Source organism: Kogia breviceps, chromosome 14 (assembly GCF_026419965.1).
Source record: "Kogia breviceps isolate mKogBre1 chromosome 14, mKogBre1 haplotype 1, whole genome shotgun sequence".
NCBI lineage: Eukaryota > Metazoa > Chordata > Mammalia > Artiodactyla > Physeteridae > Kogia > Kogia breviceps.
Genome location: NC_081323.1, coordinates 90,029,971 through 90,048,693, shown reverse-complemented (window position 1 = coordinate 90,048,693; position 18,723 = coordinate 90,029,971). Strand labels below are relative to the sequence as shown.

The 18,723-nt window shown below is 59.7% G+C and overlaps 1 protein-coding gene across 1 annotated transcript in view; it reads left to right on the top strand.

Moving 5' to 3' along the window:
- Positions 1-12,499, top strand: part of LOC131741549 (uncharacterized) — a 56,628-nt gene extending 44,129 nt beyond the window's left edge. The window contains exons 5-9 of the mRNA XM_067013712.1: positions 4,893-5,033; positions 5,571-6,330; positions 9,828-9,891; positions 11,491-11,637; positions 12,335-12,499. Coding sequence (XP_066869813.1) covers positions 4,893-5,033; positions 5,571-5,909 — 480 coding nt within the window. The 3' untranslated portion in view covers positions 5,910-6,330; positions 9,828-9,891; positions 11,491-11,637; positions 12,335-12,499. The remainder of the gene's footprint in view (positions 1-4,892; positions 5,034-5,570; positions 6,331-9,827; positions 9,892-11,490; positions 11,638-12,334) is intronic.
- Positions 12,500-18,723: the final 6,224 nt, after the last annotated feature.

The following is an 18,723-nucleotide window of genomic DNA, read 5'->3' as shown; positions in this document are numbered from 1 at the left end:
GTGGTACCGCCGTTTGTGACCAGTGTCAGGAGTCACAGAACATCACTTCGTCACGCACGCTGCGTCCTGGGGACCACCGCAAACGCAGGGCTGGAACACACTCCACCTCTCGGCACGGGAGTGGAGGGTTCTGGAAGGGCGTGTGGGACGTGAAAGTAGTGAGGCGGCCAGTCTTAGAGCTGCACCTGCATGGACCCCACACTCTGCAGGCAGAAAGGACCCTGATTCACCCAGCCCAGAGCCCCCCAGGAACGCCAGCCCTGCCAGATGCTCTGCCCCATGGCCTCTGAGGGCAAGAGCTAAAGCCTAGCTTTCCAGACCTGCAAAGGCCACGAGCTTGTTAACTTGGAGGGTCTGAGGATGGAGGGGGAGGGGCCGGCAGCCGAGGGGGCGCGGCCCGGTGGGGGAGGGCTCTGTTCACCTGCATCAGAGGCTGCGGCACTTTCCTGATGAATGGAAAGCCTTTCTCTTTAATTTTTAGTTATTTATTTATTCTTGAGCTGCGTTGGGTCTTCGTTGCTGCGCGCGGGCTTTCTCTAGTTGCGGCGAGCGGGGGCTACTCTTCGTTGCGGTGAGTGGGCTTCTCATTGCGGTGGCTTCTCTTGTTGCAGAGCATGGGCTGTAGGTGCACGGGCTTCAGTAGTTGTGGCTCGCAGCTCACAGGCTCAGTAGTTGTGGCGCACGGGCTTAGTCGCTCCGCGGCATGTGGGATCTTCCCGGACCAGGGCTCGAAACCGTGTCCCCTGCATTGGCAGGCGGGTTCCTAACCACTGCACCACCAGGGAAGCCCGAAAACCTTTCTCTTTAATGTTTGATTTTCTCCTTCCTATAATAGACCCCTCCCTACCCCCCACCCCCATTCACCTGGTCCATGAGCTGGGCAACACCGGGAAACGGAATTACACACTGTCCCCAAGCAATTGTGCTCCAAGTTCAGAGTCACCAGAGTTGCCGTGGTGTCCCCATATCTGCCCTGGAACTTCCCCAAAACAGCAGGGGTCCTCCGGGACCCTGCCCGTCCCCGTGAGATTTTGCTGAGGCTCGGAGCGGGAAGCCGACTCTCCCACCGCACACACCTGGTGGCCTCGGCCACACCGCTCTCACCTGTTGTCAGCAGTTTGCCCTGTCTTGCCAGCCACAAACAGACAGGACCTGGCCTGGGCCTCAAGCCACCAGCAGGGGCCTCCTTGACCATTGGGGGTGTGCACGGCTTGGCAAAGCGTGCGCTGTGCAGGGCTGAGGACCAGCTATAGTCCCGGGCACCCGGGGAGAGCAGGGCGGGCCGGGCCTGGGGCAGCAGATGGCCAAGACCCCACGTTAGCCTCCACCCAGAGGTCGTCCCCAGGACAGGAGCCCTGCTGCGGGAGCCACCTCCCGTGGCCCCGGGCGCGTGGCCGCTGCTACCTCCTCCCACTTTCCTACCCACAGGAAGGGCCTGCCCCCGACCCTGCCCCCCACAAGCTCCAGGTGAGCCCCAAGTGACACATGTCGGTGGCGACCCCAGGCTTCTTCCGGGGGAGAAAAGACAGGCCCCAGTGTCCCCTGGCTGAACCCTTGCGCGTCAGACCGGCTTGGCCCCATCAGTCTCCAAGTTAACAAGTTCAGGCCTGGTGATTATTAACTAGATTCACAAAGTTGATGAAAAAAATCGGGATATAAATAAATATTCCTGGAGCTATTCCACCCCCTGCAGGCATGAACTTTGAATAATTGGAGAGAATTATGCTGAGGGCTCATCAAAACTTTTTTTTCTTTCACTAATTACCTCTGGGTTTCATCAGTGTCAGAGTCTAATCAACTCCAGACATCCTAATCGACCCTTGGGAAATGTTAGGGATGGGGAGGGCTTCGGTGTCATATGGAAGAGGGGCGCCGGGGAGCCAGGAGAGGGGTGCTGGGGGTCCTGGCTGCAGATCCACCCTGGTCTGGGGTGGGGACGGGGGTGGGGGGCGGGGGGAGCTGCCTCACGGGCCGCCACCTCTGCTCAGGGTGACCGAAGCCCATACTGCACTGCGGGCCAGCTTCCCCCCTCTGCGTCCTTCCCGTGGCGTGTTGCCTTGTCTGCCCTGGCGTTCCTCGGTTAGGTGGACGGGGCCCGGGGCCAGTTCAGGATTCCAGGCATCTCTGGGGGGGAAGGAAGCTTTGCTCCCCTCCCCCCGAGAAAGTCATCTGCAGCTGTTGAAAAATTCCTCCAGCGCTTGGGGCGAGAGGCCCAGGCCGCCAGAGGCTGATGGCCCGATCGCAGTGGTTTCCTCCGGCATCCTGAACACGGGGGCTCGGGAGCTGTGACAGCCGGGCCGGCGCGGCCTCTCAGCTCCTCGGAGCAGGGCGCCCACCTCCTTGGCCTCTCTCGCTGGCTGGGCGTCATTCCCAGGGCCTGCTTCTGTCTCCCTCCTCCTTCGCCTCCTTGTTTCCCGAACCCAGGAAGGCCTTTAACCAATTTCAGAGGGAAAAGTTAGTCGTGTGGAAAAATCCACCTCAACTTCCTCGAGAAACCGAAACCCCACCTGGGACCCTTCGGGCAGTCACGGCTCCATCCTTCTCCCCTCGCTTGCAAAGCGCCCGGGAGACGCTGCTGGGCGCGGCCATGGTCACCGCCCTTCCAGGCCCCCTCTGCAGTGTCCGAGCAGGATGAATGGGCCCTCCTCCTCCTCCTCCTCCTCCTCCTCCTCCTCCTCCTCCTCCTCCTCCTCGCAGCCGACCCCACAGAGACTTCTGCAGCCAGCGGGGGATGGACACAGCCTCGCGGGGCTGGGCCCTAGGAGACAACTGCCTCGTGAGTCCCCGAGCCCCGAAAGGATCCTGGACTTGGGGTCCCGAGACCTGGCTGGGGGCCTTGGGTGCCCTGCACCCTCCCATCAGGGGGCCCACATAGACCCAGGATGGCTGAAGGGGGGTGTCTGGGACACTCTCCTCTCCCTGGGGTCCCCGACGGTCACAGCTCCCCGCGGGCCGCGGCAGGCAGGTCCCCTGGCCGTGGTGGTCGGGCGGGCAGTTCCATCCTGTCCTCACAGCCCCCGAGGGGCCGGTTCTGACCCCCTCCATTTCCTGGAGGAGCCCAAGGCTGTGCGTGCAGCACAGCTCCCCGCCCTGCATCCCATGGTCCACGTGGACCCCGGGCCCTTTCTCCTGCAGCAGAGGGAGAGGACTGCGGGTGGGGACTGGGGTTCCCAGAGCAGCGAACGAGGCTGCTCCCTCCCAAGCGGAGAGGGGGCGTGGCCTCTCCCCGGCTCTGATCAAAGTGGCTCAGAGCCTGCGGAAGGGGGTTTGTTCCTATTCCTCCCAAACTTTCCTGAAAGGGGGTTGAGATCGCCTTTAATTACAGAGAAGAGGGGTGCGGGGAGGAGGCAGCAAGGAGCTGCCCAGGGGGGCGGGGGGCCAGGGTTGGGAGGACAGCGGCACCCGGAGCGACCCCGGGAGAGCAGGGGTCCTGGGAGGTGGAATCTGGGGAGGGGTCCTGGGGTCTCTGCCTCTGGCTCTCTCCTTGCTTGTCCAGACCTAGCCTCCACCTTCCCGTCTTCCTGCCTCTCCCCACCTGCCGTGCCGGGGCCTCCGGTGTGGCCCTGAGCCGGCTGGCCCGTGCCCCTGTGGGCCCGTCCTGCTGCTGGCTGACCAGCTGCTCCCGCAGCCCCTGGCAGGGGGGGAGGCGATGTTCCGACTGCCTCCCATCCCCCAAGGTCCAGAGGGTTTCAATAGGCCCCGACGCCCCTGAGGCCGGGCCACGCCACTCCTTCCCGCCACCCTGCCACCTTAGCCAGAACCTGCACGTCGATGATTTCTGATTCCAGGCAAAGACAGGGTAGATGATCACTGACCTGAGAGATCCTGCGTTCTCTTTTTTTTGTCTTTGGACACGTCAGGGGTTAGCGTCCCCTGCTTCACAGGAGGGAACCCCAGGTAGAGCCCCCTGCATGACATGGCACCAGAGGCTCCAGGGCCAGCCGTGGATGTAGAGGGGCCCCCTGCCCTGTGCCCGGCACTGCGCGCCGGCCACCTTCCGCGTCCTGACGGGACTTGTGCGCCGGGGGACTTTCCCGGGGGGAGTGGCTGTGACTCGGGACTCACCCCCAGGCCGGGTCCCCAGCCCGCACCCCCGTGGGGGTGGGGGGCCGCTGCGGCCGCCGGCTCGGCGGGAGCTGCTAGGAGGTAGCGAGGCCTTGCGACTCCTCCCCGGGGGAGGCCTGGATCTGGGGGTCCTCAGCTGCTGCTCCATCCCCACCTCCCCTGTCTCCAGGGAGGCCCATGTTCCGGCCTCTCCCTGACCCTGGATTACTGTGTGACTCTGGGCCCCGGCCTCCCCTCTCTGGGCCTCTTTCCCTTCTCTCGTCCAGATTGGACTCCACGAGCCCCGGGCCCTTCCGGCCCAGACACCGTGTAACTCAGGCTGCCCAGGGCCACCAGAGGCTGTCCCCACTCTCCCGGGGACCTGGGCTCCTGCTGGGCCCGCGGCTGGCCTGGCCTCCTTGTCCGCAGCAGGAACATCCATCACGCCTCCGTGATAGATTATCTGTCCCTCCTCCTCCCGCCCTCGTGCTGTTCCGGCTGCAGAATAATGTTTATCGCTTCACACTACATGACACCCTCCCTCCCTCCTTCCTTCCCTCCTTCCCTCCCGCCGCTGCCAGCAGATATCAGAAGATTTTCTTGGGCTATTTTCATGATTTAGATTTTCCATTCCCCAGCTCCTCTCTTCCCCCTTATTACATTTTGGGCTCTTTTTGGGCTTCTGGAACGAGCCTACGTTTTCCCGGTGATACTTTTTAATAAAAACCATCATTTATGATTATTTTAGTCCCCCACAAACTGTCAGCCTCCTCATTTGATCCTCTGTCAATGTGGTGTCCTGCCTGCTTTGTCACCATGCAGATGGACACGTGTGCTCACCCTTTCAGCCTCGGGATTTGCTCCAGAGACTCGGGCCTCCCTTGGCCTTGGGACCCTCCTGTCCACCTGCCCTGTCCTGGCTCAGCCCAGCCCTGGCGCCCTCCGCTCTCAACGGCCCCTGGTCTCCCGAGTCTTCTGTTTTCCTGCAGGTGAGTATCACCTGCACACCTTTCTCAGCTCCGTGTATAAGAAGGGACTGAGATCACAGAGAGGCGGGACTGCTGGCGGAGTCTTCCCTGCTCCTAACGGCTCAGAATCACCAAAAACCGTGGTTTTCCACAAAGATCCGTGTCTAACCTGCAGACATAACCCAGTGAGACAGGGGCTGACCCATCGCACCCTCCAGCATGACCTGGGACGGGGCCCTTCCTCTGAGACTCGGTTCTCCCTTTAAAATACAGACACACGTGGAGCTGTGGATCATACATTCATTGGACATATACAAATTGAGGGCCTACTAAGTGTGGGAAGAATCAGACACCTGTCCTAGGGTAGGAACCAGCTCAGGTGTCACCTTCCTGCATACCAGAGCCCCCACCCACACTTATACACTCACAGAATGGAGCCCTGGACTGCCTCATGGTTTTGCTGTGTGACCTCGGGCGAGTTGCTGACCCTCTCTGAGCCATCCTCGCTTTCCTTCTCTGGGCTCCCTCCACCCCTGACATCAATCTTGTCCTCATCAGCCCCGAGGGGATCCTGTTTCCAGCAGCTGCAACCTCTTCCCAGCTCCTTCTGGCTGCTCGCCAGTTACTCGGAGGAGCCAGACCCATCTTGAGGCACCCAGCTCCTGGCCACTCTCCCCCGCTGCCTGCCACGCCCAGGCATCCGTGACCAGCTGGGCCCGGGAGCCCACGCCCATGGCAGGGAGAAGCCATGTGGCCCTCTCACCCTGGCCAGGCCCTTGCTGGCCCCAGCTCCTTGGCAACCTTTGGAGAGGGGTCCTTGTTGGGTCTGCTGGTGGATGGGCCGCAAGACCCAGGGCTACTGTCCGGGTTCTGGCCCCACGTTGGCCAGATAAGTGAGTAATGGATTCTCCCTCCCAGCCCAGCTTCTCCCTTATCAGTGGTAGGAGATTGCTATGAATATTCATAGGACTCATGAATATTCACGTTGGTAATGACGCGCTCCTCTCCACCCCCTTGCCCTTGAGCACCTCCATAGCTTTCCAGGCTCCCTGCACCCTCTTCTCTCCTTGACCCCTGCCTGAGGGGGCTTTACCTCTATTGCAGCGAGGCTGGCAGCAGACCCTGGGTGGGAAAGACCCCTGGCCTTGGCGCCCAGGGGGTCTGGGTTCCTGTCTCCACTCTGACCCCATTCTGCATGGAAGGGCTGGCTTCCGCTGGGCCTCGGTTTCCCTTCTGACCTCCATGGGCGCCGAGGGTCCGGTCCGGCCAGGCTGACTGCCCCTGGAACAGACACGTCCTCTCTGATTCCACTTTCCGGGTGAGTGCTCCGTTGTGTGGGGACAGAGCTGGGGGCTTGGGTTCTCTGGGGCTGAGCCAGGCAGACTTTGGGTTACCCAGGCGGGCAACCAGAGAGGCCTGGGGTCCGATGTCACGGGCCCGCGGCCAGGGCCTGCTCAGCTAGCTGTCCCTTGGGACCGGGGAGACACAGGTGGGTGGGTGCACTGACCAGGAGGGGTGGGGTCAGCTGACAGGACACGGAGGGCCAAGAGCTGCTGAGCAGGCAGAGATCCTCTGCTGTGGTCTGTGTTCAATACCTGCGTCTGCAGCGGAGACCGGAGTGTTTACCTCTAAAATGAGGTCCATTTTGAGAGATTCCCTCTCACCATGCAATAGAGACACCCGGGGGACATAGGGGACGAGGGCCAGAGATACCACAGGAGAATTCGGATCTGGAAGCTGCGGAGGGGGTGGGCAAGGGGGCGGGAAGACCTCCGAGGTCAGGGTCGGGTGGGCTGGGGCTTCCCTCTGCCCGGAGGGAGTCAGGCGCCACTGCTCATGGCCTCGGACAGGCCGCCTGGCTCTGCATCTCAGTGTCCCTCTGCATGCCTGTTCCCTGCGGCCGGATTCAAGGCCAGCTACCCTTGCCCTGCGACGGAGGGCCTTGCCCCGCGTGGGAGGGCCCTGCCCCCGCCCCCGGGGGCATTTGGCCACCTGTCCGGAGGGGAGCCGGCCTGCGGAGCCGTGACACACCGCAGAGCCCAAAGCTTTGGGATCCCAAGAGGGCAAACCCTGCCTCCGCGTCTGCGCAGGCTCCCTGCCGCCCCAGGCCTCTGGGGGCGCTTCCTCGCCTGGCACCCCCGCCCGTGCTGAACCCCGATTTCCCTGCAGCCCCCGCTTTGATCATCTGACTCTCACTGGACTGCAAGCCGTGGGCGTCCAGGGCGCCCACAGCCCCCATCTCCTGCTGGTGGACTCCCCCGCGGCGAGGAGTGGCTCCTGGCCTGCAGGCCTCTTCCAGGGTCGGGGGGTCTCTGGCAGGAGCACAGGGTGGCCGGCTTGTCAAGGACGGTAAGCCCGACCAGCACCTTCCAGGAGTCCCAAGACACGAGGCCCCTTCTGTCCACCGCTCACCAACTAGACTCCACGGACAGCGGCCTCCTTTGCACGTGAACACACTAGAGGCTCTGGGGGTCCTGACCCCTGACGCCTGTGCACTTCCAACACACGCTCTGACCCCTGTCCTGGGGCCCTGCCCTGCTCCCCGCAGCCGGGAGGGGAGGCCCGGAGCGGTCCGGTGCTCGGCCAAGGTCGTGCAGGGAGCAGGTGAGGCCAGGCCCCCGCCACGCGCAGCCTGCACCCCGTCCCACCTTCCCGGGAGGAGGACAGACGGCGGCCCCCGCCCGCGGGTCTCACTCGGGCCGACGCCGCGTGAGTTCCCTCCCTGAGACCCGGCCTTCTCTGTGCTGTTTGCCTCAATTTGCTCAACCCCGTCTTCCCGCGGGAGCCCCACGGCCACCGTCAACATCTGTGGGGACACAGCCGAGGAATGCCTAATGAGAGCTCGGCGTGGCCCCGCCGTGGAGCGCGGGCTGGGACAGATGGCCCATCATTACCCACTTTTATTAATTACTGGCTCCGCGTGCTGCGACGGGCCAGCCAGCTCCAGGCTCCTCGGAGGGGCCGCGGGCCCAGCTATTCTGGAAGGAAGAAATGGCCCTTCATTTAGACCAACGTGCCTCCTGGCCTCCTTTGAACCACAGACATTTCTGGCTCGCGCGGTCCCTGGGGTGCTGGGCCGGGCGTGGAGTCGCGGGCGTGCAGCTGCCGCCTGCCCGAGGGGACTGGGAGAGGGGCCGGCACAGGACAGGAACAGGGGGGACCCCCGGGCTCAGGAGGGGCTTCGGGGAACCCCGGCCCGGGGCTCAGGCGGGCAACGACGCTCCAGGACTCCCAGGAGGCAGCTCCGGGCTGAGGCCGCCCGAAGCCCCTCCTGAGCCCTCTGCCTGCTGGCCTCGTAAGGGCCTTGGGGCCGCAGACCCCTGGGGCCGGGGAAGCCTGTGCTCTGGGTGTTGGTCTGCTTGGAGCTCCACAGCCATCTGCAGACGCTCCGGACCCCAGCCGAATCCCTCCCGGGGGCTCCCTGAGCCTCTGGGGCCCCATAGCCTTGAGTCCCAGCCCAGCATTGCCTCTGACTTGCAGGGATGCAGGGTAAACGCCCCCCATCCCTGGACTTAGCCCCAACTGCAAGACGGGGGCACGTCCTCCTCGAATGCCGAGCGGTGGGCGACCCCAGAACCTGCGCTTCTACTGATGCCGCAGAACTAGGAGCAGTTCTGCTTTAGACAAGTCCCGTGCCACCCGCGGCCTCCGCGAGGGGTGACCGTGTCCTGCCGGACCCCCGACAAGAAGGGGGAGGAAGTGCGTGGGGGGCAGTGACCCGCCACGTCAGAGAGTCCTGGGAGGGGCCCGCCGTTGCTGGGGGGCGACCGAGGGCCCCAGGCTGCGTCGGGCGCCCCGGGAGCCTGCGTCTCCCTGTGGCCAGGACGCTGACTTCCCTCCAGCTTCGATGTGTGGCCTGTTAGCCCGGGAGATAATGGGACGTGAAGGACAAATTTCTAGTCAATAAAAAGGCGCCGTGGAGGCTTTTTATCTCTTGCTTCTGTCACACTGGGTAGGCATTTTATCTGCTGCCCACTTGACAGTCCATCATGAAGCGGGGTGCCTGCCCCGCTGGCCTCCATCACAGCCTGTCCCAGGCTGCTGCCCATTGGCCCGCAAAGCCCAGACCCCCAAGAGGTCAGCTCCAGGGGGTTCTGGTGGCTGGCTGCACAGCCAGGAGAGCTGGGGACACCTTTGCAGAGATGCAGGGGAGGCGAGGAGGTGTGGGTGGAGGTCACGTGGGAGGGGGCAGGCGGGGCTGGGCCGAGGATTGACCTGAGGCCAGGAGCCCTCAGAGGTGGGCTCACCGCAGGCTTCCCTGAGATGGCCCGAGGAGCCGCCCTGTCTGGGGCAGGACAGGGTGCTCAGCCCTGCTCAAGACAGAGCCAGGTGGGACATGTAGGTGCATAAAGCCAGCAGCTGCCAGGGCTGAGTAGTGAGCTCCCTGACACTGGAGGAAATCAAGCACATCCTGATGCCCCACTGGGCCAGGAGGCTTGAGTGGGAGAAGAAAGGCCAGTAACACAAGGGACGGTGTATATTGTTCTCAAAAGTAATTGGGGGGGGCACGTTGTCCTGCAAGGAGGTGGTGGAGAGGCCACTTCCCACGCTAGCTGGTGCTTTAATGGAGGCCCAGGGGCGGGGCAGCCTGGGGGGATCTGAGGCCTGCAGCTGTAGATCCCAGGCTGCCCTGCAGAGGCCTCGGCACGGACCCAGGAAGGGGTGGATCAGGGTTGCTGTGTGGAAGGCCACCCCCTGGACTCTCGTCCGCATGCCTCTGACCCACGGATCAGGCCAGAGGGAGGGCACTCGGCCAGGAAGGATGGAGGCGCTGGCCTCATTCCTGGAGGAAACTCAATCAATCGTTCCCTGCAGCAGGGCACCTCCTGGCCCAAATCTCCTACTTGTGCCTGGTTCTCCATCCTGACGGGGGCTCAGGGTAAGTGGCCTGTCTGTGGGGGCAGGGGGCCCTCTGGGAAAGGAGAGCAGCTGACACCGAAGCAGGAGATGGGACAGTCGGTTGGCATGGAGACTGCCGGGGGGAGGGGCGGAGTTGGCCTCTGTTCCCCGGACCCACTTGCCTGTCCCTGCCCTGGGACCCCCCCGCCCCCGCCCCCTCCAACCAGGTCAGATCAAGTCCTGTGAGGGGCACTGGGGCTCGGGGGCGCCGGCACGAGCCTCCTCCTGCAAGGTGACCCCCGACCAGGAGCCACGACGCCGGCCCAGGTGACGGGCGTGCACGGGCACCGGAACCGGCCCAGGACACCCAAGCGGGGCCTGAAGGGCAGAGGCCGGGGGCGGGCGGCATGGGGCGCAGGTGTGAGCACAGGCCTGGAGGGGAGGGGGCCACGCCCTCAGGATATGAGTGCTGCGCTAGGATGGTGCCCGCTGAACCCAGACCCGCCCCTCTGCCCCCGGCTCCTGCGCCCCGGGGCTGCGCTGCAGCGGGTCTCCCAGGGAGAAGCGTGGGCGTTGGGCGCCCCACCGAGCGGGGCAGCAGGGCAGCAGGGCTACGCGCTGACGGCCCACCTGTGAGGAAGGGCCCGCCTGCGGCTCGGTCCCGAAGCACCTGCTGTGAGTACTTTGCCCAAAGGTGACACCGCTCTGACTGGCCCTGACCCCAGGGGCTCGCGTGAGAAGTGGGGGAAGGGCCGGTGCTGCAGCCGCTTTCTTTGAGTCGGCGGGCGTCCACGTGTGTTCAAGGCCACGTCCACGTGTGGCTTCCGATGGCACCTCCATCTTGGAGTCAGTCCCTGGAGGGACCTGGGGGCCCCCCTGGGGCCACTCCCTACCAGCCTCGACGTCCTTGATCTCTCCTCCCGAGAAGGAAATCTGGTGGCTGAAACCATTTCTAAGAAAGAAAATACCCCTCAGTCCACTTCAAAGCTCGTAAATGTCATCTTTGTTATTTTCTGGCCTAGTCCTTCAGTGAGTAGGAAAAATCCTAGGGGGCCCAAGTGACTGGGGGCGCCTGGAGCTGTGGTCCCCGGCCTCTCACGCTGTAGGAGAGCAGCTCCGGCCCTCGAAGCACGAGGGGGTGCGAGCCCCTTTGGGGCAGCTTTCCCGGCCCCACCTCTGCAGCCCCGGGAAAGGCAGCCTGTGGAGACGCAATGGACCCGACCCAGGTGTGAGGCCCCCTCTGTCTGTCTGTCCATCCGTCCTTCCTGCCCGCATCCGGTCTGCAAACATTGGCTGGTCCTTGATGGTGGCCCTGGGCCGTGCCTGTCAGGGACGCAGACCTGACATCCCAGGGTCCCTAAGGGCAGGACGCCTCAGAGCCGGCCCAGGCTCCTCTCTTCTCTCCTGCGGGCCTCACGCGCCACGACAGCCCCGGCCGTCGTAATCCACATTCCTAATCGTCAAGAGGGACAATTCTGGGGAAAAACAAAAAAAGAGAACGAAAAGCACCATCATTCGGCCAGGTCTTACTTCTACGCACACGTACATTTTTCCTTTGCAAAATTGGGATTGAATTTACTATGCAGTTCACACTCTGTTGATTTCTCCACCCAACAGCATATCGTGTAGTTTATCCCAGATGCAAGGTGCCAACAGAGACGTGCATTTCTGCCACCTCTGGCTTCCGAGGAGGCGACATGGCCCCCATTTCCTCCGATTGGTGTGCAGCTGGACAGAGGGTCCTGAGGAGCAGGTGGGAACGCAGGTGCGAACAGAGGTCACGCGGGTGAGCAGGAGAGAGGCCAGAGCTGAGGCCGTGGGGGGGCGACGCGGTGTCTGAAGCCTGGGAGGGTCTCTCTGCCTTCCTCGGGCCGAGACACGCCATGGGGAGGGGGGTGCTGCGAGGCCTCCGGGCGCCCAGCCCCAGGATGGGAGAGCGGCCGTGATGCGGGTACAGCTCAGCGCCGCTCGGCGAGACAGCAGCCAACGGACACACACCTCGGACGGGGTGGAAGGAACCAGACCCAGGGAGGGCGTATACTCCATGACCCCAAGTTTATGAAATTCCGGAAGAGAGAGTAAGCCAACCTACGGTGGAAAAAGTCGGAGCCAGGGTGGCGCGGGGAGCCGGGGCACGTGGGCGTTTTTGGAGTGAACGTTCTGTCTCTCAGTGGGGGTTCGGGCTGCAGAGTCCGTACACGTTAGAGCATTCGATGGTCCCCCTGATGTTTCTACATTTCATTATCAGTTTTACTCCAAAGAATTTAAAAGTCCACAATGCACATTGAACTCTAGTTTGTGCTGTGCACGCTGCCTGTTTAGGGGTGTCGTGTACGGACATCCGCAACCAACTGGGAAAGTGGTTGATTCCTGGGGGCTGGAGAGAAAGGTGATAAAGCAAGTGGAGCCAAACGTCTGCTGTGGGCGTTTGGGTGTCACTATAAAATTATTTCAACTTTTCTGTATGTTTGAAAGTTTGCAAGATTACACGTGAAAGCCAATGAAAGAGCCCCGGTGCTGGAGACAAGCGGCTGGACCGTGGTAGCTGTTCGCTGACCGTGTGTGTGACCTTGGACTAGTTTCTTGGACTCCCGGTGCCTCAGTGTCGCCATGGCATGAAAGAATTAATGAACGTCAAGTACTTACAGTAAGTACTGGCATACAGTAGGTGCTTAAAAAGTATGCCCTTTGTTGGTAGCAATTCCATCGTTGGTAATATTGAGTTATCAGGGCTCCTACATGTGCTGTAGGCAGCCAGGGAGGCTGAGGGATAAGCCAAGGGTTTGCACTGAGTTCAAGAGTAAAGGGCCCCAAAGAGCCAAAACGATCTTGCAAATGAACAACGAAGCAGAGGGCTCACACGTCCCACTGTCAGACTTCTACGGTGACCGGGATAGAGTGGTCTGGAAGGAGGATAGAGACATATTCACCGATGGGGTGGAACCGAGGTGCAGCAATAAACCCTTGTATTTATGGTCACTTTATTTTTGACAAGGGGGCCAAGATGATTCAATGGAGAAAGAACAGTCTTTTCAACAACTGGTGCTGGGACCAACGACACATGCAAAAGAATGAAATTGGACCCCTTTTTCACAGCATCTGAAAAATAACTCAATGGATCAAAGACCTAAATATAAGGGCTGAAACTATAAAACTCTTAAAAGAAAACATAGGAGTAAATCTTCACCTCAGGCAAGGGCTTCTTAGATACGACATCAAAAGCACAAGCAACGAAAAGAAAAAAAAAAAAAATTGGACTTCATCAAAATTAAAAACTTTTGTGCTGCAAACAATTCCAACAAGAAAGTGAAAAAAACAACCTATAGAAAGGGAGAAAATATTTGCAAATTATAAATCTAATTAGGAACTTGTGTCTAGAATCTATAAAGAACTCTTACAACTCAATAAGAAAAAGAGAAATAGCCTACTGGCTGTGGACAAGGATCCTAATAGACATTTCTCCAAAGATTTACAAAGGCCAGGAAGCTCATGAAAAGAGGCTCTACATTATTAGCCATTGGGAAATGCAAATCAAAACCACAGTGAGATACCCTTTCACACCCACGGGGATGGCCAGAATCAAATAGACAGATACAAACAAGTGGTGGTGAGGGTGTGGAGAAATGGAAACATACACACTGCTGGTGGAAATATGAAATGTTGCATCCACTTTGGAAACAGTTTGGGAATTCTTCAAAATGTTAAACACAGAGTTCCCATATGACCAGCAATTCCACTCCTTGGTATATACCCAAGAGAAATGAAAACACATGTTAATGTAAAAACTACGTACATGTTCACAGCAGCGTATTCGTAATATCCCCAGAGCGGAAACAACCCAAATGTCCATCAGCTAATGAATGGATAATAAAATGTGGTCCTTCCACACGATGGAATATTATTAGCCAATCAAAAGGAATGAAATGGTGACATATGCTACAACATATATGAATCTCAGCTTTGAAGTTCCTGCAGAAGTCTTCTGGTCATGGCAGTGGAAATGGGAAGAGAATGATGAATTCAAGATTCTACAGAGGCCTGTGTCGAAGGATGCAGGCGTGGGTCCCCCCTTTCCTATCCTCTCCACGTCTTGCCGTCTCTGGAGAAGTCGGAGAAGAGGGACCTAGGATTCTAAACCTGAACCGTGTAGGCCAAGCATTTGTCAGAAGCAGCAGCAGTGGAGTAGGAAGAAGGGAATCTAGATTTTCATCACAGACTTGCTGCTAACTAACATTTGACGCGGGCAAGAAACTTCACCTCGTGGGCGTCATCTTCCTTGCGGGTAAAATGATGCTGATTCAGATGCTTTCCCAGACTCATTCAGCTCGTTTTCCACTCTTTTATTCCAAATGCCTACATCACAGGTTAACGTGATTTTAAGTAAACTCCATATCTGAAAACACCGAAAAGCAAAAAACAAAAAACCCCCTGCATTTTACCACTAAGACAATACCACCGAGTGAAATGAGCCAGTCACAAAAGACCACTTAGCATGTGATTCCACTGATTTGAAATATCCAGAATAATCAAGTCTACAGAGACAGAAAGTAGGTTGGTGGCTGCCTAGGGTTAGAGGTGGTGGTGGAGGATGGGGGTGACTGCTAACGGGTACTGGGGTTTCCTTTTGGGGTAAAAAATGCTCTACAATTAGATGGTTGCGCAACTCTGTGAATATACTCAAAACCGTTGACTAGCACGCTTGAAATGGGTGAATTGCATGGCATGTAAATTATCCCTCAATAAATCTGTTAAAACAAAAGAGAGCCTTGGGTTCAAGTTCCGACTCTGCTCTCTGGGGCAAGTCTCTGTCATTGCAGGAACAAAGTTCAGTCTGATGTGTAAAATGGGGCTGCAAAGGTTTGCCTTCCTGGGTTATTGCAGGGACCAGATGAGATGACGGATATGAAACAATTTTTCATTTTAACTTCTGTATTTAAATTTATTACCAAAGGAAATGTATGCACGTTGTACAAAATTCAAATGGCAGACGTGGGTCCTCAATGAGAAGTCTCCTTTTCTGGGGCGATGGAAGTTTTAATATCCTGATTGGGGTGGTGATGGCACAGATGTATACATTTGTCAAAACTCGTGGAACTGTACTCTCAAGAAGGGTGAATTTCATTGTCAGTAAATAATACACACAAGCAAGTAAAATGTTACTTTGTTACACCCTTTTTGTACTCGTAAAAAAAAAAAAAAAAGTACTACATACACTGTTCCTCTCCTTGCTTGTTCCCCTAAAGACCATTCTGGGAGATGGACTCAAATAAGTCTGTGCTTATCCAGCTGCACGCGCCTCCATGTGGATGTGTCCCAGCACTCCACCGCCAGCCGATATTTAGGATGTTTCCAATCTGCTGCTATTACAAAGAGTGCTTCAGTGAATAACCTTGAATGCAGTAATATATCATTTTTCACGTTTGCGAGCAGTTCTCTGGAGGACAGATTCCTAGAAGTAAATGCTGGGCCAAAGGATACACGTATTTGTAATTTGGACATTGTTTCAGATGTTCCAAGAGTGCCTGCTTCCCTATACCATTGCAACATGGTGTGTCATTAAACTTTACTCTTTGCCCATTGGATGAATGAAAGATCATCTTTGAGAGTAATTTTAATTTGCATTTCTGTTGTTAAGTGCAAGACTGGGCACTCTTTGTATATATAAGTGTTATTTTTATTTCCTTTTCTGGTCATAATCTCTGCTCACTTTTTTCCCTCTTGGGTGTATTTTTAAATTGATTTGTAAGAGCTCTTTACATATGGGGATATAGGATCTTTGCTTGGATATAAGTTGGACATATTGCTTCTTTTATGCCTTTTGGGTTTGTTGTTGTTACTGTGAAGTTCTGGGCACAGGAAGAGACAGTCTCCATTTTTCTCTGGGTACCGTCTCCCAGGATGGGGGTGGGAAGGGCTCTTCTCCACATTAGTCCCAGCCACCTGTGTCCCTCTTCTCTTTCCCTGCATACTCTCAGGTGACTGACTGACCTGCCTGGGTCAGTTCCTCCCAGCCAGGCCATCGTTAGAGGAGAGAGGAGCCATGACAGGGGTGCAGAGAAATGTGAGACCCTCATCTATTCTGAAACTGCGCTCAGTCACCCCTCCTGTGCTGGTCGGGTGTATGGCACCCAGATTCAGAGGTGGGTCAGACTGTCCTGCTCTGCTGAGTTCACAGTCTGGTGAAAAATCCATTGTGGTGAGTACTTGGCCGGGGGAATCTCAGAGTGTCCGGAGGAAAGGGGTGGGGAACACAGGCACGGGGGGGGTGGTGGCTAGCAGCTGGGGAAGGTGGTGGCCCCATAGGCCCAGGCCCGAGGGCCCTCACTTCCTAGCTTGCCTCTCCCCAAAGAGCACTGGGGTGCATCCAGATATGGCAGTTGGTTTGTTACAATAAAAACAAGAATCTTGCTGACCCAGCTCCTGTAGAGTTCAATCCTGGCCTCCCTGTGAAGTGGGAGGTGTTCACAGTATTCATTTCCAGGGTGGCCGTGAGGATGAACTGAGCTGATGCAAGCAGCACGCACACGCTTGACACACGGAGGTGAATTTTATAATTACATATGGGCGTGCGTGCGTGCATGTGTGTTAGGTGTGGACTTGGGGTGTATTTGATTTGGGGTTGCTTGGAGCAGGATGCCAGGCTACACCAGCTACAACTTAAGCTGGGCTTCTGTGAGGGTGGAGCAGTATCCCGTGTTCCCGACCAGATCATGCCTCGCGGTGGGGTGGGCTGGTGGGTGAGGTTGCGGCTGTCTATAGACATGAGGTGTGTGGGTGCAGTGTGTCTACAACAGAGGCTGGGGGGGGCTCTCAGGAGGAGAGGAGTGTGTGAGAGACGAGAGAGGGAGGGAGAGAGAGAGGGAAGGATCTTGCCTCACAGCAGACACACCAGAGAGAGAGCCCTCGGCCTTTTTTAGCCCAGAGAGACCGGCCTCTCCCTCCTCCCTCTGGGTCTGCCCTGCGGTCTCCCATTCCTAGCCTGAGGCGCGTCTGGCTTTTCTGGGGGGCAGTAGCCAGGCTCTGCCCCCTTAGAGCAAACAAAGGCATATTTCCACATCTCAAGATGCTGGAGCAGGAAAGGCCTGGGCATCCGGCACGAGTGCTCCCCTAAGGCAGGAGCACCGCTCCTGGCGAACCAGGTCACGGGCTTGCAAGGCCCTGGCGAGCTGGGGAGAAAGTGGGAACGGGGGCTGTGAGCCTGCCTAGGCTACAGAGGCGCAGTGCACCTCTAGTAGGGACCTTGGCAAGAGAGACAACCCCCCAAGGCAGCCTCTGCCCCCACCTCTTCGTCCCAGGAGGCCTGAGCGCCCCTCAAGGACAGGACAGCCAGAAGACAGTGGCTCCGACGTTGACCGTCATCCTCTAGGCCCAAGGGTCCGGGGGAGAGGCGCTGGCCTATCCTCTGTCCTGGCCCCCTTTGGGGTCTCGGCTCTCCCGCGGAGACGTCGAGTCTGGCGGAGGCGCGGGTGGGGTTGGGAGGAGCTGGAGGGAGGCAGCTGGCGCCGCAGGCTGGACGGAGTTTATGGGCTGCGGAGAGGCCGCTGGACCGGACCCCGAACCGGAACCCTGCGCGCCCATCCTCGGCCGGGCCAGCCTTTGGCCGCGCTGCTCGCAGCCTCACGCGCCACTCCCACGCCTCTCCCGTCGCCTCCTCGGGGGGGGGCGCCCCTCACCCTCCAGCAGCCCCCCACCCATGCCGCGCGCGCCCCGCGGCGCGCAGGTCGACCCCGCCGTCTCTGTCTCCCTTCCCGGGCCGGGGCTCCGACACAGCGGCTCAGGAAGCGGCGCGCAGGCCGTGCAGGGCGGGGGCGCTCTTGAGTCTGGTTTGAAATTCTCACCGAACACGCCAGCCGCAGGCTGGGCAGCGGCCGTGGGAAGCAGGAGCCGCCCGGGGAGGCGGTGTGGACGCTGGGCGCCGGCTCAGCGAGACCAGGGGGCTGTGGATTTAGAACCCTGTTTAGAGGCCGACCGAGAGAGTTCAGCCCCCCGGGGGTTCGGGGAAGGGGATCGGTGGGAGGAAAATCCGCTCAACCGAACGTTCCGGAATCCGAAGGAGCCTGGCTGATCCCACACGCCCTCCTAGGCCCTCCCACTAACGAAAGGGGGGCGGGGCCAAGCAATGGGTGGGTTCGTGGGGGTCAGCGATCCGGGGGAGGGCAAGCCCTTTAGGGCGCGACCCCACCCCGCAGGGGCAGGGCCCTCCCCATCCCGGAAACGCGCGCCCCTGCGGGCCGAGCAATTGCACTCGCGGACGCGCGCGCCCACACAGGGTCTGACTTCGGGTCAACTTCCACGCGGTTCCCGGGTGTGTGTGCACAGGGCAGTGCCCGCACGCGCGTGCACGCCTCCGGCCAGGGGCCCACCTCCCAGGTCCACCCAGTGTCCCGACTCCTCGGCCTCCGGGGGCTTCTGCCCTAACGTGGCCTGGGGCGGGGCGGGGGCGCGCAGGGCGAGCCGGAAGGAGGGGCGGGGATGCCGCTGGGCCCCGCGCCGCCCCACAGCACGCTCCAACTTCCCCTCCCGCCTCGCCCTCCGGACACCCCCAGTCCTCCGACGTGAGGGGCCGCCCCCGCCGCGCGCCCCCGTGCCCCGCCCCTCCTCCAGCCCTCCCCGCTCGCGCTCCTCCACGAAACCTTCGATCACGCTCGGAAAGAATGTGCTACAACCTCGGCGCGGCCGCGGCCGCCACCACCGCGCCCGCGCCGGAGCCGGAGCCGGAGCCGCCGCTCCCCCGCCTGCCCGGCCGGCCCCGGGCTCGCCACGCGCTGTCCCCGCCGCCGCCCCGCGCTCGCCCCGCGCTTGACGCAGTGAGCGCCGCAGCCCGGCTCCCGCCGGCTCCTCTCCTCTCCCCGTCGCAGGCCGAGCCCAGGCC